General features: G+C 40.9%; 1 protein-coding gene across 1 annotated transcript; it reads left to right on the top strand.

The window, feature by feature from the left end:
- Positions 1–482: 482 nt before the first annotated feature.
- Positions 483–10,281, top strand: LOC106606983 (uncharacterized). The gene is made up of 2 exons (XM_045711853.2): positions 483–1,094; positions 7,409–10,281. Exons 1-2 carry the CDS (start codon positions 710–712, stop codon positions 8,221–8,223), a joined length of 1,200 nt encoding a protein of 399 aa, XP_045567809.1. The 5' UTR covers positions 483–709; the 3' UTR covers positions 8,224–10,281.
- Positions 10,282–18,144: the final 7,863 nt, after the last annotated feature.

Genomic DNA, 18,144 nt, shown 5'->3' on the forward strand with positions numbered 1-18,144 from the left:
TTGATGTTGATGTGTCTTGCTGGAAAATCCCCTAATGGCCAAGTTTCAGCCTCCTAGCAGAGAGGTAACCAGGTTTTGGGCTAAAATATCCTGGTAGTGGGTAGTTTATTTATTTTATACAGTAATTTTTGCTAATCTTTATCAAGGGTATCAATAACTAGGTGCTTATTTTGATATCTAGTTATTTGACTGAGTCAGAAATACAGATGTGGAGTAGATGTGGAGTTTGTTTTAAATTCTCATAAAAAATCTGAACTAATAAAACAACACTTGTTGCTCTTTGTACGTGTTGACATAATATTCATATTTAATGGAGAGAGAAAAAACGTTTCCCTAAACTGCTTTATAATATTATAATTCAATGAAGAAGAACAAAAGTTGTCCCTCCTCAACTGCGTTTCTTCCCTCCAGACAGCAGATGGCGATATGTGTCTTTCCAGGCGATGTTTCTAGTGTGACGTATAATCTAGTGGACGGAACGCTTCTTCAACAACTGCAGCCACCTCGGTAGCTCGCTAGCCGACAAAGTCGGAACATTCAAGTTCTTTAGACAATTTCGTGGTTTAATTGTCACTGTGATTTAAACATACTTATGTGGATACAACTAGCTACCCCATTTGATGTAATATTTACGTTATAAGTCAGCTAGCTGGCTGGTTAAGTTAGCACTAGTCTAGTCGCTAATGCTAGCTAGCTATTATCCCCGACCATGACTTCACTAATCTACTCTCCTCCTGTTAAAGAAGAGGAGGTCTGTTGGTCGGAGAAAGAAGCTCTCGTGAAAGAGGAGGAGGAAGAGGAGGCTGTTACAATACAAAAACAAGTAGAGGGTGAGGCTGTTACAGTGAAAGATGAAGAGAAAGACGTTACAGAGAAAGAAGAGGAAGACGCCTTCAGAGTGAAAGAGGAGGAGGATGTTACAGTAAAAGAAGAGGAGGAAGAGAAAGAGGAGGATGCAGTTTTTGGAGTGGAGGATGAAGTGAAAGAAGGTGAAGACGTTTTTGGAATGAAGGATGAAGAGGGGGAGATTACTGTCACACTAGAGGAGGACGAAGATGAGAAGACTGGAGAACTGATTAACACCAGTAAATACAGTGAGTACTATCTAATAAAACAGGGACATTGATCTGATTAACACCAGTAAGTACAGTGAGTACTATCTAATAAAACAGGGGCATTGATCTGTTTAACACCAGTAAATACAGTGAGTACTATCTAATAAAACAGGGACATTGATCTGTTTAACACCAGTAAATACAGTGAGTACTATCTAATAAAACAGGGACATTGATCTTTTATTTTATTTTTTTATTTCACCTTTATTTAACCAGGTAGGCAAGTTCAGAACAAGTTCTCATTTACAATTGCGACCTGGCCAAGATAAAGCAAAGCAGTTCGACAACATACAACAACACAGAGTTACACATGGAGTAAAACAAACATACAGTCAATAATACAGTAGAAAAATAAGTCTATATACAATGGGAGCAGATGAGGTGAGATAAGGGAGGTAAAGGCAAAAAGGCTGTGGTTGCAAAGTAAATACAATATAGCATATAAAACACTGGAATGGTAGATTTGAAGTAGAAGAAAGTGCAAAGTAGAAATAGAAATAATGGGGTGCAAAGGAGCAAAATAAATAAATACAGTAGGGGAAGAGGTAGTTGTTTGGGCTAAATTATAGCTGGGCTATGTACAGGTGAAGTGATCTGTGAGCTGCTCTGACAGCTGGTGCTTAAAGCTAGTGAGGGAGATGAGTGTTTCCAGTTTCAGAGATTTTTGTAGTTCGTTCCAGTCATTGGCAGCAGAGAACTGGAAGGAGAGACGGCCAAAGGAGAAATTGGCTTTGGGGGTGACCAGAGAGATATACCTGCTGGAGCGCATGCTACAGGTGGGTGCTGCTATGGTGACCAGTGAGCAGAGATAAGGGGGGACTTTACCTAGCAGGGTCTTGTAGATGACCTGGAACCAGTGGGTTTGGCGACGAGTATGAAGCGAGGGCCAGCCAACGAGAGCGTACAGGTCGCAGTGGTGGGTAGTATATGGGGCTTTGGTGACAAAACGGATGGCACTGTGATAGACTGCATCCAGTTTGTTGAGTAGGGTATTGGATGCTATTTTGTAAATGACATCGCCGAAGTCGAGGATCAGTAGGATGGTCAGTTTTACGAGGGTATGTTTGGCAGCATAAGTGAAGGATGCTTTGTTGCGAAATAGGAAGCCAATTCTAGATTTAACTTTGGATTGGAGATGTTTGATGGTAGAGCATGGTGTTTGCAACGCCAGGGTTGTGGGTTCAATTCCCACGGGGGGCCAGTACAGGGGGAGAAAAAGAAAATGTTTGAAATGAAAATGTATGAAATGAAAATGTATGCATTCACTACTGTAAGTCGCTCTGCATAAGAGTGTCTGCTAAATGACTAAAATGTGAATGTAAATGTTGTTAACCTGTTGGGTCTAGGGGGCAGCATTTGCACGTCTGGATAAAAAAAATGTACCCGATTTAATCTGGTTACTAATCCTACCCAGTAACTAGAATATGCATATACTTATTATATATGGATAGAAAACACTCTAAAGTTTCCAAAACTGTTTGAATGGTGTCTGTGAGTATAACAGAACTCATTTGGCAGGCAAAACCCTGAGACATTTTCTGACAGGAAGTGGATACCTGATGTGTTGTATTGACTTTAAACCTCTCCCATTGAAAAACACAGGGGTTTAGGAATATTTTGGCACTTCCTATTGCTTCCACTAGATGTCACCAGCCTTTACAAAGTGTTTTGAGTCTTCTGGAGGGAGATCTGACCGAACAAGAGCCATGGAACGGTGATGTCCCATTAGACACCTGGCGCGCTACTTCATGTTGGGTACCCTCGTTCCAATACGTTATAAAAGGCTATGCATTCGTCCACCTTGAATATTATTCATGTTCTGGTTAAAAAAGGCCCTAATGATTTATGCTATACAACGTTTGACATGTTTGAACGAACGGAAATATATTTTTTCCCCTCGTTCATGACGAGAAGTCCGGCTGGCTTACATCATGTGCTAACGAGACGGAGATTTTTGGACATAAATGATGAGCTTTTTTGAACAAAACTACATTCGTTATGGACCTGTGATACCTGGAAGTGACATCTGATGAAGAGAATCAAAGGTAATGGATTATTTACATAGTATTTTCGATTTTAGATCTCCCCAACATGACGTCTAGTCTGTATCGCAACGCGTATTTTTCTGGGCACAGTGCTCAGATTATTGCAAAGTGTGATTTCCCAGTAAGGTTATTTTTAAATCTGGCAAGTTGATTGCGTTCAAAAGATGTAAATCTATAATTCTTTAAATGACAATATAATATTTTACCAATGTTTTCTAATTTTAATTATTTAATTTCTGACGCTGACTTGACTGCCGGTTATTGGAGGGAAACGATTTCCTCAACATCAATGCCATAGTAAAACGCTGTTTTTGTATATAAATATGAACTTGATAGAACTAAAAATGCATGCATTGTCTAACATAATGTCCTAGGAGTGTCATCTGATGGAGATTGTAAAAGGTTAGTGTATCATTTTAGCTGGTTTTATGGTTTTGGTGACCCTGTCTTTGACTTGACAAAACATTACACACAACTCTTGTAAATGTACTGTCCTAACATACTCTAAATTTATGCTTTCGCCGTAAAACCTTTTTGAAATCGTAAAACGTGGTTAGATTAAGGAGATGTTTATCTTTCAAATGGTGTAACATAGTTGTATTTTTGAAAAATTTGAATTTTGACATTTATTTGGATTCAAATTTGCCGCTCTTGAAATGCACCTGCTGTTGATGGAGTGCACCACAGGTGGCACGCTAGCGTCCCACCTAGCCCCAAGAGGTTAACATAGTGTCCATAGAAGGGCCAGAAGTATAGAGAATGGTGTCGTCTGCGTAGAGGTGGATCAGAGGCTCACCAGCAGCAAGAGCGACATCATTGATGTATACGGAGAAAAGAGTTGGCCCAAGAATTGAACCCTGTGGCACCCCCATAGAGACTGCCAGAGGTCCGGACAACAGGCCCTCTGATTTGACACACTGAACTCCATCAGAGAAGTAGTTGGTGAACCAGGCGAGGCAATCATTTGAGAAACCAAGGCTATTGAGTCTGCTGATGAGGATGTGGTGATTGACAGAGTCGAAAGCTTTGGCCAGGTCAATGAATTCGGCAGCAGAGTATTGTTTCTTATCGATGGTGGTTACAATATCATTTAGGACTTTGAGCGTGGTGCACCCATGACCAGCTCTGAAACCAGATTGCATAGCGGAGAAGGTGCGGTGGGATTCGAAATGGTCGGTAATCTGTTTGTTGACTTGGCTTTCGAAGACCTTAGAAAGGCAGGGTAGGATGGATATAGGTCTGTAGCAGTTTGGGTCAAGAGTGTCCCCTCCTTTGAAGAGGGGGATGACAGCAGCTGCTTTCCAATCTTTGGGAATCTCAAACGACACGAAAGAGAGGTTGAACAGGCTAGTAATAGGGGTTGCAACAAGGAAAACAGACTGAGACCTGGATCTCTTTTTTGTCTAGCCCGGCTGATTTGTGGGGGTCCAGATTTTGTAGCTCTTTCAGAACATCAGCTGAATGGATTTGAGAGAAGGAGAAATGGGGGAGGCTTGGGCGAGTAGCTGTGGGGGGTGCAGTGCTGTTGACTGCAGTAGGGGTAGCCAGGTGGAAAGCATGGCCAGCCGTAGAAAAAGGCTTATTGAAATTCTCAATTATAGTGGGTTTATCGGTGGTGACAGAGTTTCCTATCCTCAGTGCAGTGGGCAGCTGGGAGGAGGTGTTCTTATTCTCCATGGACTTTACAGTGTCCCAGAACTTTTTTGAGTTTGTGTTGCAGGAAGCAAATTTCTGCTTGAAAAAGCTAGCCTTGGCTTTTCTAACTGCCTGTGGTTTCTAACCTCCCTGAAAGGTTGCATATTACGGGGGCTGTTCGATGCTAATGCAGAACGCCACAGGATGTTTTTGTGCTGGTCAAGGGCAGACAGGGCTGGGGAGAACCAAGGGCTATATCTGTTCCTGGTTCTAAATTTCTTGAATGGGGCATGCTTATTTAAGATGGTGAGGAAGGCATTTAAAAAAAATAACCAGGCATCCTCTACTGACGGGATGAGGTCAATATCCTTCCAGGATACCCGGGCCAGGTCGATTAGAAAGGCTTGCTCGCAGAAGTGTTTTAGGGAGCGTTTGACAGTGATGAGTGGAGGTCGTTTGACCGCTTACTCATTACGGATGCAGGCAATGAGGCAGTGATCGCTGAGATCTTGGTTGAAAACAGCAGAGGTGTATTTAGAGGGCACGTTGGTTAGGATGATATCTATGAGGGTGCCAGTGTTTACGGCTTTGGGGTTATACCTGGTGGGTTCATTAATAATTTGTGTGAGATTGAGGGCATCAAGCTTGGATTGTAGGATGGCTGGGGTGTTAAGCATGTCCCAGTTTAGGTCACCTAACAGCACGAGCTCTGAAGATAGATGGGGGGCAATCAGTTCACATATGGTGTCATGAGCACAGCTAGGGGCCGAGGGGGGTCTATAGCAGGCGGCAACGGTGAGAGACTTGTTTTTAGAGAGATGGATTTTTAAAAGTAGAAGTTCAAATTGTTTGGGTGCAGACCTGGATATTAGGACAGAACTCTGCAGGAGATTACAACACCGCCCCCTTTGGCCGTTCTATCTTGTCTGAAAATGCTGTAGTTAGGAATGAAGATTTCAGAGTTTTTGGTGGACTTCCTAAGCCAGGATTCAGACACGGCTAGGACATCCGGGTTGGCGGAGTGTGCTAAAGCAGTGAATAAAACAAACTTAGGGAGGAGGCTTCTAATGTTAACATGCATGAAACCAAGGCTTTTACGGTTACAGAAGTCATCAAAAGAGAGCGCCTGGGGAGTAGGAGTGGAGCCAGGCACTGCAGGGCCTGGATTCACCTCTACATCACCAGAGGAGGAGGAGGATAAGGGTACGGCTAAAGCTATGAGAATTGGTCGTCTGTGACGTCCGGAATAGAGAGTAAAAGGAGCAGGTTTCTGGGGGCGCAAAAATAGCTTCAAGGTATAATGTATAGACAAAGTTATGGTAGGATGTGAATATGTAAAGAATATAAAAAAGAAGAAAATATGTAAATATATATATATACACGGGACACGACAAGAAGAGGACAAAGGATGTCTGACTGCTATACCATCTTGGGACATACTGATATCTGATTAACATCAGTAAATACAGTGAGTACTATCTTATAAAACAGGAGCATTGATCTGATTAACACCAGTAAATATAGTGAGTACTATCTTATAAAACAGGGACATTGATCTGATTAACACCAGTAAATACAGTGAGTACTATCTAATAAAACAGGGACACAAACTCTGCAGTTGTTGAACTAATGTGTGATTTTTAAAAGGGCATTCTACACTTGAATATGTTTTTGTACTGTGTGAATTGTTCATGACGTCCTCCAGGGATTTTTAAACTTTTCCTGTTGAAAAGGGATATATAAATACAGTAAAGTATAAACACACTAAAGGGAAACAAATAAATGTTTTGAGCAAAATAGTGTTTTTTTTTTTAGATCTGCAAACTAGAAGGATTTATGTCAAAGTAAAAAGTGATATCTAAATACAATCTAATTGTCAGGCTGATGGCAAAGCTAGCCAAAGAGCATTATACTGGTTAAAGTGTTTTTTAAGTGTAAAGCAGATGATTTGCGACAATAACACAAACATATTAAGCAGGTGATTCAAGCGAGCCTTACAATTATAATCCAAAAGTAATGTGAAATGCACTCATAAGCAACCTGGAAATGGAGGCTATTTTTGCTGTCAGCCTATGAGAACTCCCCTGAGTTTTCCCCCACGGTGGTGAATTAGTGAATAGACACAGCTTAATGTGAGTTTCCATGAGAAGCACTCCTGATCTTGCGCTGTAATATTCAGAATACATTGTGAAAAACTAAAATCTTTGCTCACCATTTTTGCTCCAGGCAGATATACTACATCCAAAACTAGTGGTTTCCTCATTACCAGATATACTACATCCATAACTACTGGTTTCCTCATTACCAGATATACTGCATCCATAACTATCGGTTTCCTCATTAGAATAGAGGAGTTTCTACAACCAAATTGCGTGTGCATCGCTGCAATTTTAGCAAACACAGAAAGGGGCCTATATTGGAGGCCTAAAGTCATCTGGCACACTGTTTAGGTCTTGACTGTCTTAAGATAGTCTTGTCAAATCATTTAACAGATGTCAATTGTTGTACAACTTCATGGGTACCCTCTGGTCATCCCTTTTTTACCTCAAATAAACAGTGGATTTCTGCTGTTGTGGGCATTTAACCATCTGTATGACTTTGTTGTTCACACAGGAGAGAGACGGGACTATCGTGGATCCTCTGGGGATCCTCAGCAACATCATGATGCTGACGAGGCAGAGAAGAGTCTCTCCAGATCAGAACTCCTCAAGAAACACCTGCCGAGACCCACAGGGAAGAAATCTCACTGCTGCTCTGACTGTGGGAAAAGATTAAACTCCTCAGTAAAACTTAAAGTACATCAAAGAATTCACACTGAAGAGAAACCTTTTGGCTGTACTCAATGTGGGAAGAGTTTTTTTCTTTCAAGCTGTCTGAAGAGACACCAGAAAACACACACAGGAGAGAAACCTTATAGCTGTCATCAATGTGGAAAGAGTTTTACCCAGTCAAGAAGCCTGATATCACATCAGAGAACACACACAGGAGAGAAACGAGAGAAACCATATAGCTGTACTCAATGTGGGAAGAGTTTTGTTCGTTCTAGCAGTCTGAACGTACACCATAGAACACACACAGGAGAGAAACCTTTTAGCTGTAATCAATGTGGGAAGAGTTTTATTTCATCTTGCCAGCTGAAGGTACACCATAGAACACACACAGGAGAGAAACCTTTTAGCTGTAATCAATGTGGAAAGAGTTTTTATATATCTAGCCAGCTGAAGGTACACTATAGAACACACACAGGAGAGAAACCTTTTAGCTGTACCCAATGTGGGATGAGTTTTACCCGATCAACAAACCTGATATCACACAGGAGAACACACACCGGGGAGAAACCTCATAGCTGTGATCAATGTGACAAGAGATACTCTGATAAAAGATCTCTGATGAAACATCAGAAAATACATGAAGGAGTTGTTTCATGATATCAATGAAATATTGTCACAATGTAGAATGTTTTAACATTGTTGTAGCAGTATTTTAATGATGTCACAATGTAGAACCCTAAACGTTTGCCCCCTGTTCTATTGATTTCAACATGATATGGATATTAGCCTCAGGGGGAAAATCCAGGCTCTGAAATGGAAGAGTTACTATTTATGTGATTTAACAAAAAGTGACTAACAAAAAAAGAGCTGTTTTACACTTACCACGTTGGTGATCCACTTGAATCAAAATGCAACACTTCAAAATGTAGCTAGCTGTTTTCTACAAATTCTCCTCTAACCAGGGATGTTCACATTATTCCCAGATTCCATGTGGTTTTTGAGCTGTTAGTTTTAACAGGACGAGCAACCTCATCTCCCTCCTCTCGCACAATTGATTTCAACATGATATTGATGAGTGATGACAAATGAGTGTTCCTTTGTTTAGCGACCCCTACATTTAAATGCATCACTCCAAAATGTAGCTGACTGTCTTCTGCAGGTTGTCCTCTAACCAGTGAGGTAACAGATATCTCCCATTTCCATGTGTTTTATTTAGTTGTGTTAGTTTCAACAGCACGTACAACCTGATTTCCCCCCTAATCGATATCAGTGATTTATTGCTACTTGTCAAAACAACAGAGTTTTTGGTGCTTGTGCAGTTTATAAGCTGCTTGTTTAAATAAATACAAGTAATATGATTATTGTGGCAGATGTTTGTGTACATAGCACATTTTATGTTTAGGTTTTCAATATATCACAAACTGTTTCTGCATATTTAGACACAATAAAACTGTGTTTCGACATTGGGGATATCCCACCTAGCAAAATGTCATTGAAAAGCTGTTGAAAATAAGACGATGCAACCAAATATTTCATTTTTACTGTTCATGTAACATTTAGTAATGATAATTATTTATGCAACCAACTGACACATTTTTTGTAAAATTATATTGACATTGTTGCCCTGCTTTTAGAATATCAGGGTTCATTTTTTTGTTTGGGCTCGTTCCAAGGGGACGAGAGTTCTACAAGCTGGTGAGTTTTAGGATTCTATAGAAAGAAAAAGGAGAGAAAATAATACGATTGTATATTATTATTTAGAAATACACGTTTTTAATTGTTGACAGCCAGTAGACACCATGTTTATATTAGTGAAGGTGAAGTATTGTTGATTATAATGTGAAATGGAAGTTGTTTTCTGTTCGTGGTAAGCAAATTGTCCAACAAAAATATAGTATATATTTGTTGTCTTAAGGGGGAAGGTGTTACAGTCGTTGGTTTTTCCATTTATGTTTTGAGGTTGGACTTTAGCTACGTCTAGCTCGTTAGCCCGTATAGCTCGTTAGCACGTAGGACGCACTGATTGGTGTCACCTCGTTAGTCAGTATGTGTTACACCTGTGCTGGCTTGTCCATCTCGTTAGTGGGAAGGTGTTTCACCTGAGCTGGTCCAGGTTCTATTTAAGAGTGTCTGGCCCAGTGCTCCAGTTGTCTTGATACATGTGGAGAGTCAACACCTTTATTTGCTCCACCTTTTTGGTTTGCTTCCTGTCTTTAAGTTTGGTGTGGGTTTTTATTTTGTTTGCCTCTTCTTGGGCAGATTTAGTGGGTCTCATGGTGGGTGTCTTTTAGGTCCCAGTTGTTGTTACTAGTCAACTTTCAGTGGACACCCCCATAGTGTCTTTCAGAACCCCTCCTAAAATCCCACCTGTTTAGTTGTGGTTGTTGTCAGTGACTCTTTGTTAGTCCCTCTTCTATTTAAGGGACATTTCTGGTTTTCTTGCTGGGGAACGTAACAACAAACAATGGAGTAAAACATGCTTATTTTGGGTTGGATGTTGCATCATATATGCATGAATGAATTGTTAATATTTTAGTCAATGGCATTTCCTTAGGATGCTCATGACTCTTTCAGTTGTTATTCTTCTGTTTTTATCATCTTATGTTTGTTGTGTAGTCAATACTTGTTAATTTTCATTTGTTTTTTCCTGTGAAGCCATTGTCTTGCATCCATGTCTGAAATGTGCTGTATAAATAAAGCTTGATTTGATTTGAACATGACTGACCAATCAACAGACTCTTGGTCTTAGTGGGAGATATACTGAATTTATACTATGTCAAATAGTGCATGGTATGTAAGTTAAGTATCACTTTTCAACCAATCCAGTGTATTTCAATGTCAATGGATTCAGCTACTGAAAATGGAAACGAACAAATGGACCAATCCCACTTTTCCAGCCTTTTGAAGGCGTGGTGGAGTGGTAAACACCACCCCCGGCTCTACCAGGGGCTTGAGGTGGTCTCCCACAGCTCTGATTATGTCATGTTCTGTGGCCTTGCTGTTCCATTTATTGACTGCCCCTGCAACACCGAAAGAAACACATTTAGTCATATTATATAAAACACTCAAAGTAATGGATATGGAGCATCAATGGCCTCAGTTACACCTGGCAACTAAATGTGACTTCTGTCATCCGATCACTCCAAGCTGCATTAGGTTCAGATCTACCAGGATGGGCCTTTGACAGTCTGGACGCAGTCAGGCCACCTAATATGCATAAGTAATGTAAAGAGATGGGGTGAATGAGTGGGGAAAAGTACTTTCTACACAAATGACCTTCATAATATCAAAGAACAAATGTGTGTGCCTGAGGGGGAATTAACTTTCATACAGCCAAAAGGGGTGAGAAATTACACCAATATCAGTGGACAATTTGCACTAATGTAAATAAACATAGATGATGGAACATATTCCCTTTTGCTGACGTGATGAACCACTAAGGGGACATAAATATTTACCATCTAAACCATGTGTGACCTCTCACCTCTCTGGCTGTAGAAGTGTTCTTCCTAACCAGTCCCTCAACAGCTCTCTGACTGAGCTCCACCCTCACTGGGTCTTCAGAGGAGAGGAAGGCTGAGGAGGGATGGAAGGATGAATGGATCAGTCAGTCAATAAAGTGTAGAGCTGCTGTCTATGCTGTCTGACAAAATCACTATTTTAGTAGTTCATTAAAGTAAATAAGGCTTTATGACTGCTGAATACCAACTATCAATCACTTAGATCATGTATTTTCAGGTAGAGATACATCCTTGGGACTTCCCTAGTCCATTGAAGTTGACATTTAAAATGGTTAAGGTAGGGGTTAAGGTTAGGGTTTAGGGTAGGGATGTCCCAAGGATCCCAGATAGCATTGACCATTGTGCATTCTTCTGTCTCTTTTACATAGCAGGTGATGGGTTCTGACTTCTGAACTTTTAAATATGAAATATCCTTATGTGAAATTGAATGAAACAATAATGTATGTTGATGCTAATATGATGTACAATATTCCATGATGTTTCTATATGATAACAATAGAGTAATATATTTAATATGATGTACAATATTCCATGATGTTTCTATATGATAACAATAGAGTAATATATTTAATATGATAACAATAGAGTAATATATTTACTATGATGTACAATATTCCATGATGTTTCTATATGATAACAATAGCGTAAAATATTTAATATGATGTACAATATTCCATGATGTTTCTATATGATAACAATAGCGTAATATATATAATATGCCATATACTATTTTTTAACAGTTTCACTAATTCATTTTAATTAACTTAATCATTATGACACACCCCTCACTATTGTTATGACGTTGGCCTGTGGGTAAGGTTTATGACCCCCCCATAAATACCTTTCTCCCTTCCCCTTTCTTTCTGACCCTACTGAAGGACTGCTGTCCTGAAGGACTGCTGTCCTGTTAAATATAGAGAGTCTGGGAACATCAAACAAATGGGGAAAGGAACCATATTTTGGTAATAAAACCAGTTGGAAATATGCTTTGGAACGTAATGAGTATGGATGTCAGTTCGGTTGTCATCTGAGACATTATGACTGATGACAGGACGACATAAACTGTACCTGGGAAAGTATACACCCTCTAGTTATCAGAGTCACATGGAATTGTTATGCAATTGAAATATTTGATATTGAAATAGTTTGTTAGGAGATTAAATGTAATTTTAGCTTCCAAATGAGAGAATTGGGTTTTCATAAGGAAAGTGCCCTTCTTGATCAGTGGCCCACCCCTGTGAAGAGACAGGGGTTATAAACGATGAAACACATCCTTCCCCCTCTCCACTATATAAGCCTTTGACGAAAAGATAACCACATGTTCCAGTACGTGAGGTCTGCAGCCTCTACGTTAGAAGGACACACGTCAAGTACAGAACTAAGCCAACCTCAGCGTGAGCTTTCGTGGCGAATGGTATGAACTTTGAGCTTATTCACTACAGAAGTGATACTTCCTAGCCGTTGAGTTAGCAGCGGCCGCTGTAGACGTGGGCTAGGAAAGGACGGACGACGGATCCAGTCTAACAACGAACAGACGAAGATACCACCACGTATTCAATTTACCACCAGAGACATTCTTCCGAGGACAGGAAGATCTGTTGGCCAACCCGGCCAGCATCTACAACCAACCTACCGAAGCGCAGCTCAGAGTAAATATTTATTGCATTTTCCTTTTCCAAATGGGCGGTAATTTAGTAATGCATAAGATAATGTATTTACGATATCAAAGCTGCTGTTTGTTTGTTCCTAAGTCTTCACGCTCTTTCATTGAAGCCCAACTCCCTTTCCTTTGTGTAACCAGCCATCATACAGGTTCCGTCCACCGGGACGTTTTCTGTATGACATCATTTGTATTCTGTGTATTTGTAATTCTGTGTGATTAGTTTAGGTATTTAGTAAATAAATAATTAAACCCAATTTTGTATTGCTGATTCAACTTGTTAGCCAGGGTTCGTGAAGATAGCCAAGAATTTACAACATTCATTATGAGACTGAAAATAAGATAAGGGTTAATATTGACTGCTATCGATGTAAAATATTACTAAGTATTTTAAGAGTTTATTCGGAAGATAACGGCTCTATAAACGTTCTTCCGTGGTGCCCCGACTTTCTAGTTAATTACATTTACATGATTAGCTTAATCAGGTGATATTAATTACAGAGAAAGAATTTTATAGGTTAGCATGTCATATCACTTTATCCGGCATAGCCAAAGACACGACACTATTGTCATTGGTTGCACTAATTGCACTGTTTGTCTACATAACCTGGTTCAAGTATTCATGACATCACCCTGAGGAAGGCACAGTGATGCCGAAACGTTGGTAAATACCCATTCAATTGCTGGGAGTTTATACATGGAATGTGCGACTTTCTTTATTTTTGATAGTTTATTCGCCATTAGTCAGCACCTCCACACAAACTATTTTTCTGGGTGTGGCCCGTTCATGTTTTTTAAGGGTAGGTAACAACACATCTGCCACGCTGATCCACAACACAGGGGCCCCTCTGGGGTGCGTGCTCAGCCCCCTCCTGTACTCCCTGTTCACTCATGACTGCACAGCCAGGCACAACTCCAAAAGCATCATTAAGTTTGCCGATGCCACAAGAGTGGTAGGCCTGATCACCAACAATGACGAGACAGCCTATAGGGAGGAGGTCAGAGACCTGGCCATGTGGTGCCAGGAAAACAACCTCTCCCTCAAAGTGATCAAGACACAGGAGATGATTGTGGACTACAGGAAAAGGAAGACCGAGCACGCCCCCATTCTCATCGACGGGGCTGTAGTGGAGCAGGTTGAGAGCTTCAAGTTCCCTGGTGTCCACATCACTAACAAACTTTCATGGTCCAAGCACACCAAGACAATCGTGAAGAGGGCATGACAAAACCTATTCCCCCTCAGGAGACTGAAAAGATTTAGCATGGGTCCTCAGATCCTCTTTAGGTTCTACAGCTGCACCATCGAGAGCATCCTGACTGGTTACATCCCTGCCTGGTATGGCAACTGCTCTGCCTCCGACCGCAAGGCACTACAGAGGGTAGTGCGTACAGCCCAGTACATCACTGGGGCCAAGCTTCCTGCCATCCAGGACCTCTATACCAGTCGGTGTCAGAGGAATCCCCGCCCCACACTCTGTTATCATCTATGCATAGTCACTTTAATACTTCTACCTACATGTACATATTACCCCGACTAACCGGTGCCCCCGCACATTGACTCTGTACAAGTACCCCTTGTGTGTAGTCTAGCTATTAATATTTAACTTCTGCTCTTTCATTCTTGTTCCTTTTATTTAGTATTCTTATTTGTACTTTTTTTTAACTGCATTGTTGGTTAGGGGCTTGTAATTAAGCATTTCACTGTAAGGTAAAATTTGATTTGATTTGATAGACTCATAGTACAGAATGAATGACTGACTGCCCGGTTCAACATCAGTTCATCGTCTCACCTCATACTGTATTGGAGCAGCAGCAGCTGACTGCCCAGTTCAACATCAGTTCACCGTCTCACCTCATACTGTATTGGAGCAGCAGCAGCTGACTGCCCAGTTCAACATCAGTTCACGTCTCACCTCATACTGTATTGGAGCAGCAGCAGCTGACTGCCCAGTACAACATCAGTTCACCGTCTCACCTCCTACTGTATTGGAGCAGCAGCAGCTGACTTGATCGTTGATGCTAATCATCATGTTTGAATCTGAGAGTAAATAGAGCCGACTACACTCTAAAAATGAAGGGTTCAACTGGAGTTGTTCTCAGATCCCCTAAGAACCGTAGGGTTCTTGGTCAATGAAAAACAGGCCCAACAGGCCCAAAAGGTTCTTCAAAGAACTTGTTAGAAGGTGGGTTCATCGAGGAACCTCCGTTGTTGCTGGACTTCTTCCGGGAACTTCGCAATTACAACAAAACGATGGTGACAAGTTTGGATGCGACAACAGTTAAAAAGGTTAAGTTGGGTTGATGTTTGGCTCTGAATATGTCTCGAAATAATTTATATAATAAGATAACATACTTATAATGAATAACGAAGACAATTCTGTTTTTCTGTGAATATCTTCCATAACGTTACTATAGTTAATTAACGTAAATATTAGAAAGCCGGGTTTGACCGTCGGCGTTGTATGAGCTACAGTACAGTACCGTTAGCTAGCTAGCTAACGTTATGTCCTAACTAGGCACAACTAGGTTTGGATTATTTCCTCAACTATATTCTTTCCCATATATTGTATATCGTTTCCATAAAGCCAACATGGCTTTACACTGATTGATGTAAATTTCCAATCTAGAGCAGTTCTCACTTTTGTGATAATGAACTAGCTAACGTTTGCTTCGTTAACTAACTAACTAACTAACTAACTAACTAACTAACTAACTAACTAACTAACTAACTAACTAACTAACTAACTAACTAACTAAGGACAGTGACCTGTCCAGACGAGATGTTACAACGAACGTGATCGTCAATGGAGGTCTTCCTCTTTATATAGCCTGCTACAGCATGCAATACTATTAACTCACAAGGGGGCATAACGTTACATGTACAATTCTATCCCATTTTGGAAACGTTACATGTACAATACTATCCCATTTTGGAAACGTTACATGTACAATACTATCCCATTTTGGAAATGTTACATGGACAATATTATCCCATTTTGGAAACGTTACATGTACAATTCTATCCCATTTTGGAAACGTTACATGTACAATACTATCCCATTTTGGAAACGTTACATGTACAATACTATCCCATTTTGGAAATGTTACATGGACAATACTATCCAATTTTGGAAACGTGGAGGGAAATTAATATCTTAGATGGTAGCTGTAGATGGGATTCAAATGCATAATGGTATTATGCCTCTAACCCTATTACAGGGGCTGAGTCACTGGCTTACTGGTGTTCTTCCATACCGTCCCTGGGAGGGGTGCGTCACTTGAGTGGGTTGAGTCACTGATGTGGTCTTCCTGTCTGGGTTGGGCCCCCCCCCCTCTGGTTGTGCCGTGGCGGAGATCTTTGTGGGCTATACTCGGCCTTGTCTCAGGATGGTAAGTTGGTGGTTGGAGATATCCCTCCAGTGGTGTGGGGGCTGTGCTTTGGCAAAGTGGGTGGGGTTATATCCTGCCTGTTTGGCCCTGTCTGGGGGTTTCATCGGATGGGGTCACAGTGTCTCCTGACCCCTCCTGTCTCAGCCTCCAGTATTTATGCTGCAGTAGTTTATGTGTCAGGGGGCTAGGGTCAGTCTGTTTCATCTGGAGTATTTCTCTTGTCTTATCCGGTGTCCTGTGTGAATTTAAATATGCTCTGTCTAATTCTCTCTTTCTTTCTCTCTCTCGGAGGACCTGAGCCCTAGGACCATGCCTCAGGACTACCTGGCATGATGACTCCTTGCTGTCCCCAGTCCACCTGGCCGTGCTGCTGCTCCAGTTTCAACTGTTCTGCCTGCGGCTATGGAACCCTGACCTGTTCACCGGACATGCTACCTGTCCCACACCTGCTATCCCAGACCTGCTGGAACCCTGACCTGTTCACCGGACGTGCTACCTGTCCCAGACCTGCTGTTTTCAACTCTCTAGAGACAGCAAGAGCGATAGAGATACTCTCAAAGATCGGCTATGAAAAAGCCAACTGACACTTACTCTTGTGTTACTGACTTGTTGCACCCTCGACAACTACTATGATTATTATTATTTGACCATGCTGGTCATTTATGAACATTTGAACATCTAGGCCATGTGCTGTTATAATCTCCACCCGGCACAGCTAGAAGAGGATTGGCCACCCCTCATAGCCTGGTTCCTCTCTAGGTTTCTTCCTAGGTTTTGGCCTTTCTAGGGAGTTTTTCCTAGCCACCGTGCTTCTACACCTGCATTGCTTGCTGTTTGGGGTTTTAGGCTGGGTTTCTGTACAGCACTTTGAGATATCAGCTGATGTAAGAAGGGCTATATAAATACATTTGATTTGATTTGGTATTAATACAGTGTCTAGACTACCTCTTTTGTATAAATGCCCTTCAGAATCCAAACACAGTTTTGCCACGGAGCAAAATGTTGCTTATAATCTTTCAAGTCAGCCTGAGAAAATATTGAACAATTTGTGTACAAAGATATCTTGAAATGTGATATTAGGCCTGTATGGCAGTACTGTTACTGTATGGCAGTACTGTATTGGCTAGCGCTTTCTCCAATATGTTTTTCTATTTTACATTGTATGTCGATGCCATTTATCTTTCAATATTTATTTTATATATATTAATGCTTGTAAGACTATTCTTTGACACATTCTCTCTTCCTTTGCTAAATTTTTATAGGACAGAACATGGACACAATGCAATTGGGATCAAGAAGAAGGTACAGATATGTTTTAGGACAGCTGCATTTGAAGTGTACATTTAACCTACATAGCAGTCAATACAAACTGAAATCTATTAGCATTCAAATGTGTGCAAATTATCTTGTCAGAAATTAATCAAGTCCATGGAATGGATATAGACAAGATAATCCAAGGACTAGCAGAGGTAGAGAGGCGAGGCAGGGGTGAGGACATCATCCTGCTATTTTGACAGTCCAGATCTCTGAGAGGAACTACAAATCTCTATGTTTCTATCCAAACTTCAGATTAAGACACAACTCCCCTATCGCAGTCACACAACTCTCATATCACAGTCATACAATGCTATTCCCAAACATAACTAATTAATTAGTTGTTGTTACAAATCCTTTTTGCCCTGCAGTCTAGGGGGGATGGAAACGAGACCCGTAACATATCTCACGCAAATTATAACAGTGAAAAGGAACAGTGAGAACAAAAACCACAGACAACTTAAATTTACTGTCAAACACATCAGGTTTATTTTTAAAGGGGGGCGGGAAAAGGGGCTGAGCTGGACCCAAGGAAAGAAATAAGTATTCAAAAACACCCCTAAGCTAGTCTACCTGCTTCAACAACAGCTAGCTCACTAACCAATAAAATACAGTGAGTGGGTGGTCCGCCCAGTTCTAACTAGTGTTCTTAGACTGTATTTACCCCAGGGGTAGTGTATGTATGTATAATAT

Source organism: Salmo salar, chromosome 02 (assembly GCF_965601325.2).
Source record: "Salmo salar chromosome 02, fSalSal1, whole genome shotgun sequence".
Lineage (NCBI taxonomy): Eukaryota > Metazoa > Chordata > Actinopteri > Salmoniformes > Salmonidae > Salmo > Salmo salar.

Bases quoted from the DNA above. Each gene is read 5' to 3' on its own strand.
- LOC106606983 (XM_045711853.2), top strand. From the start codon at position 710: ATGACTTCACTAATCTACTCTCCTCCTGTTAAAGAAGAGGAGGTCTGT. The intron at 1,095-7,408 runs GTGAGTACTATC...TTGTTCACACAG, and splicing joins GATTAACACCAGTAAATACA to GAGAGAGACGGGACTATCGT.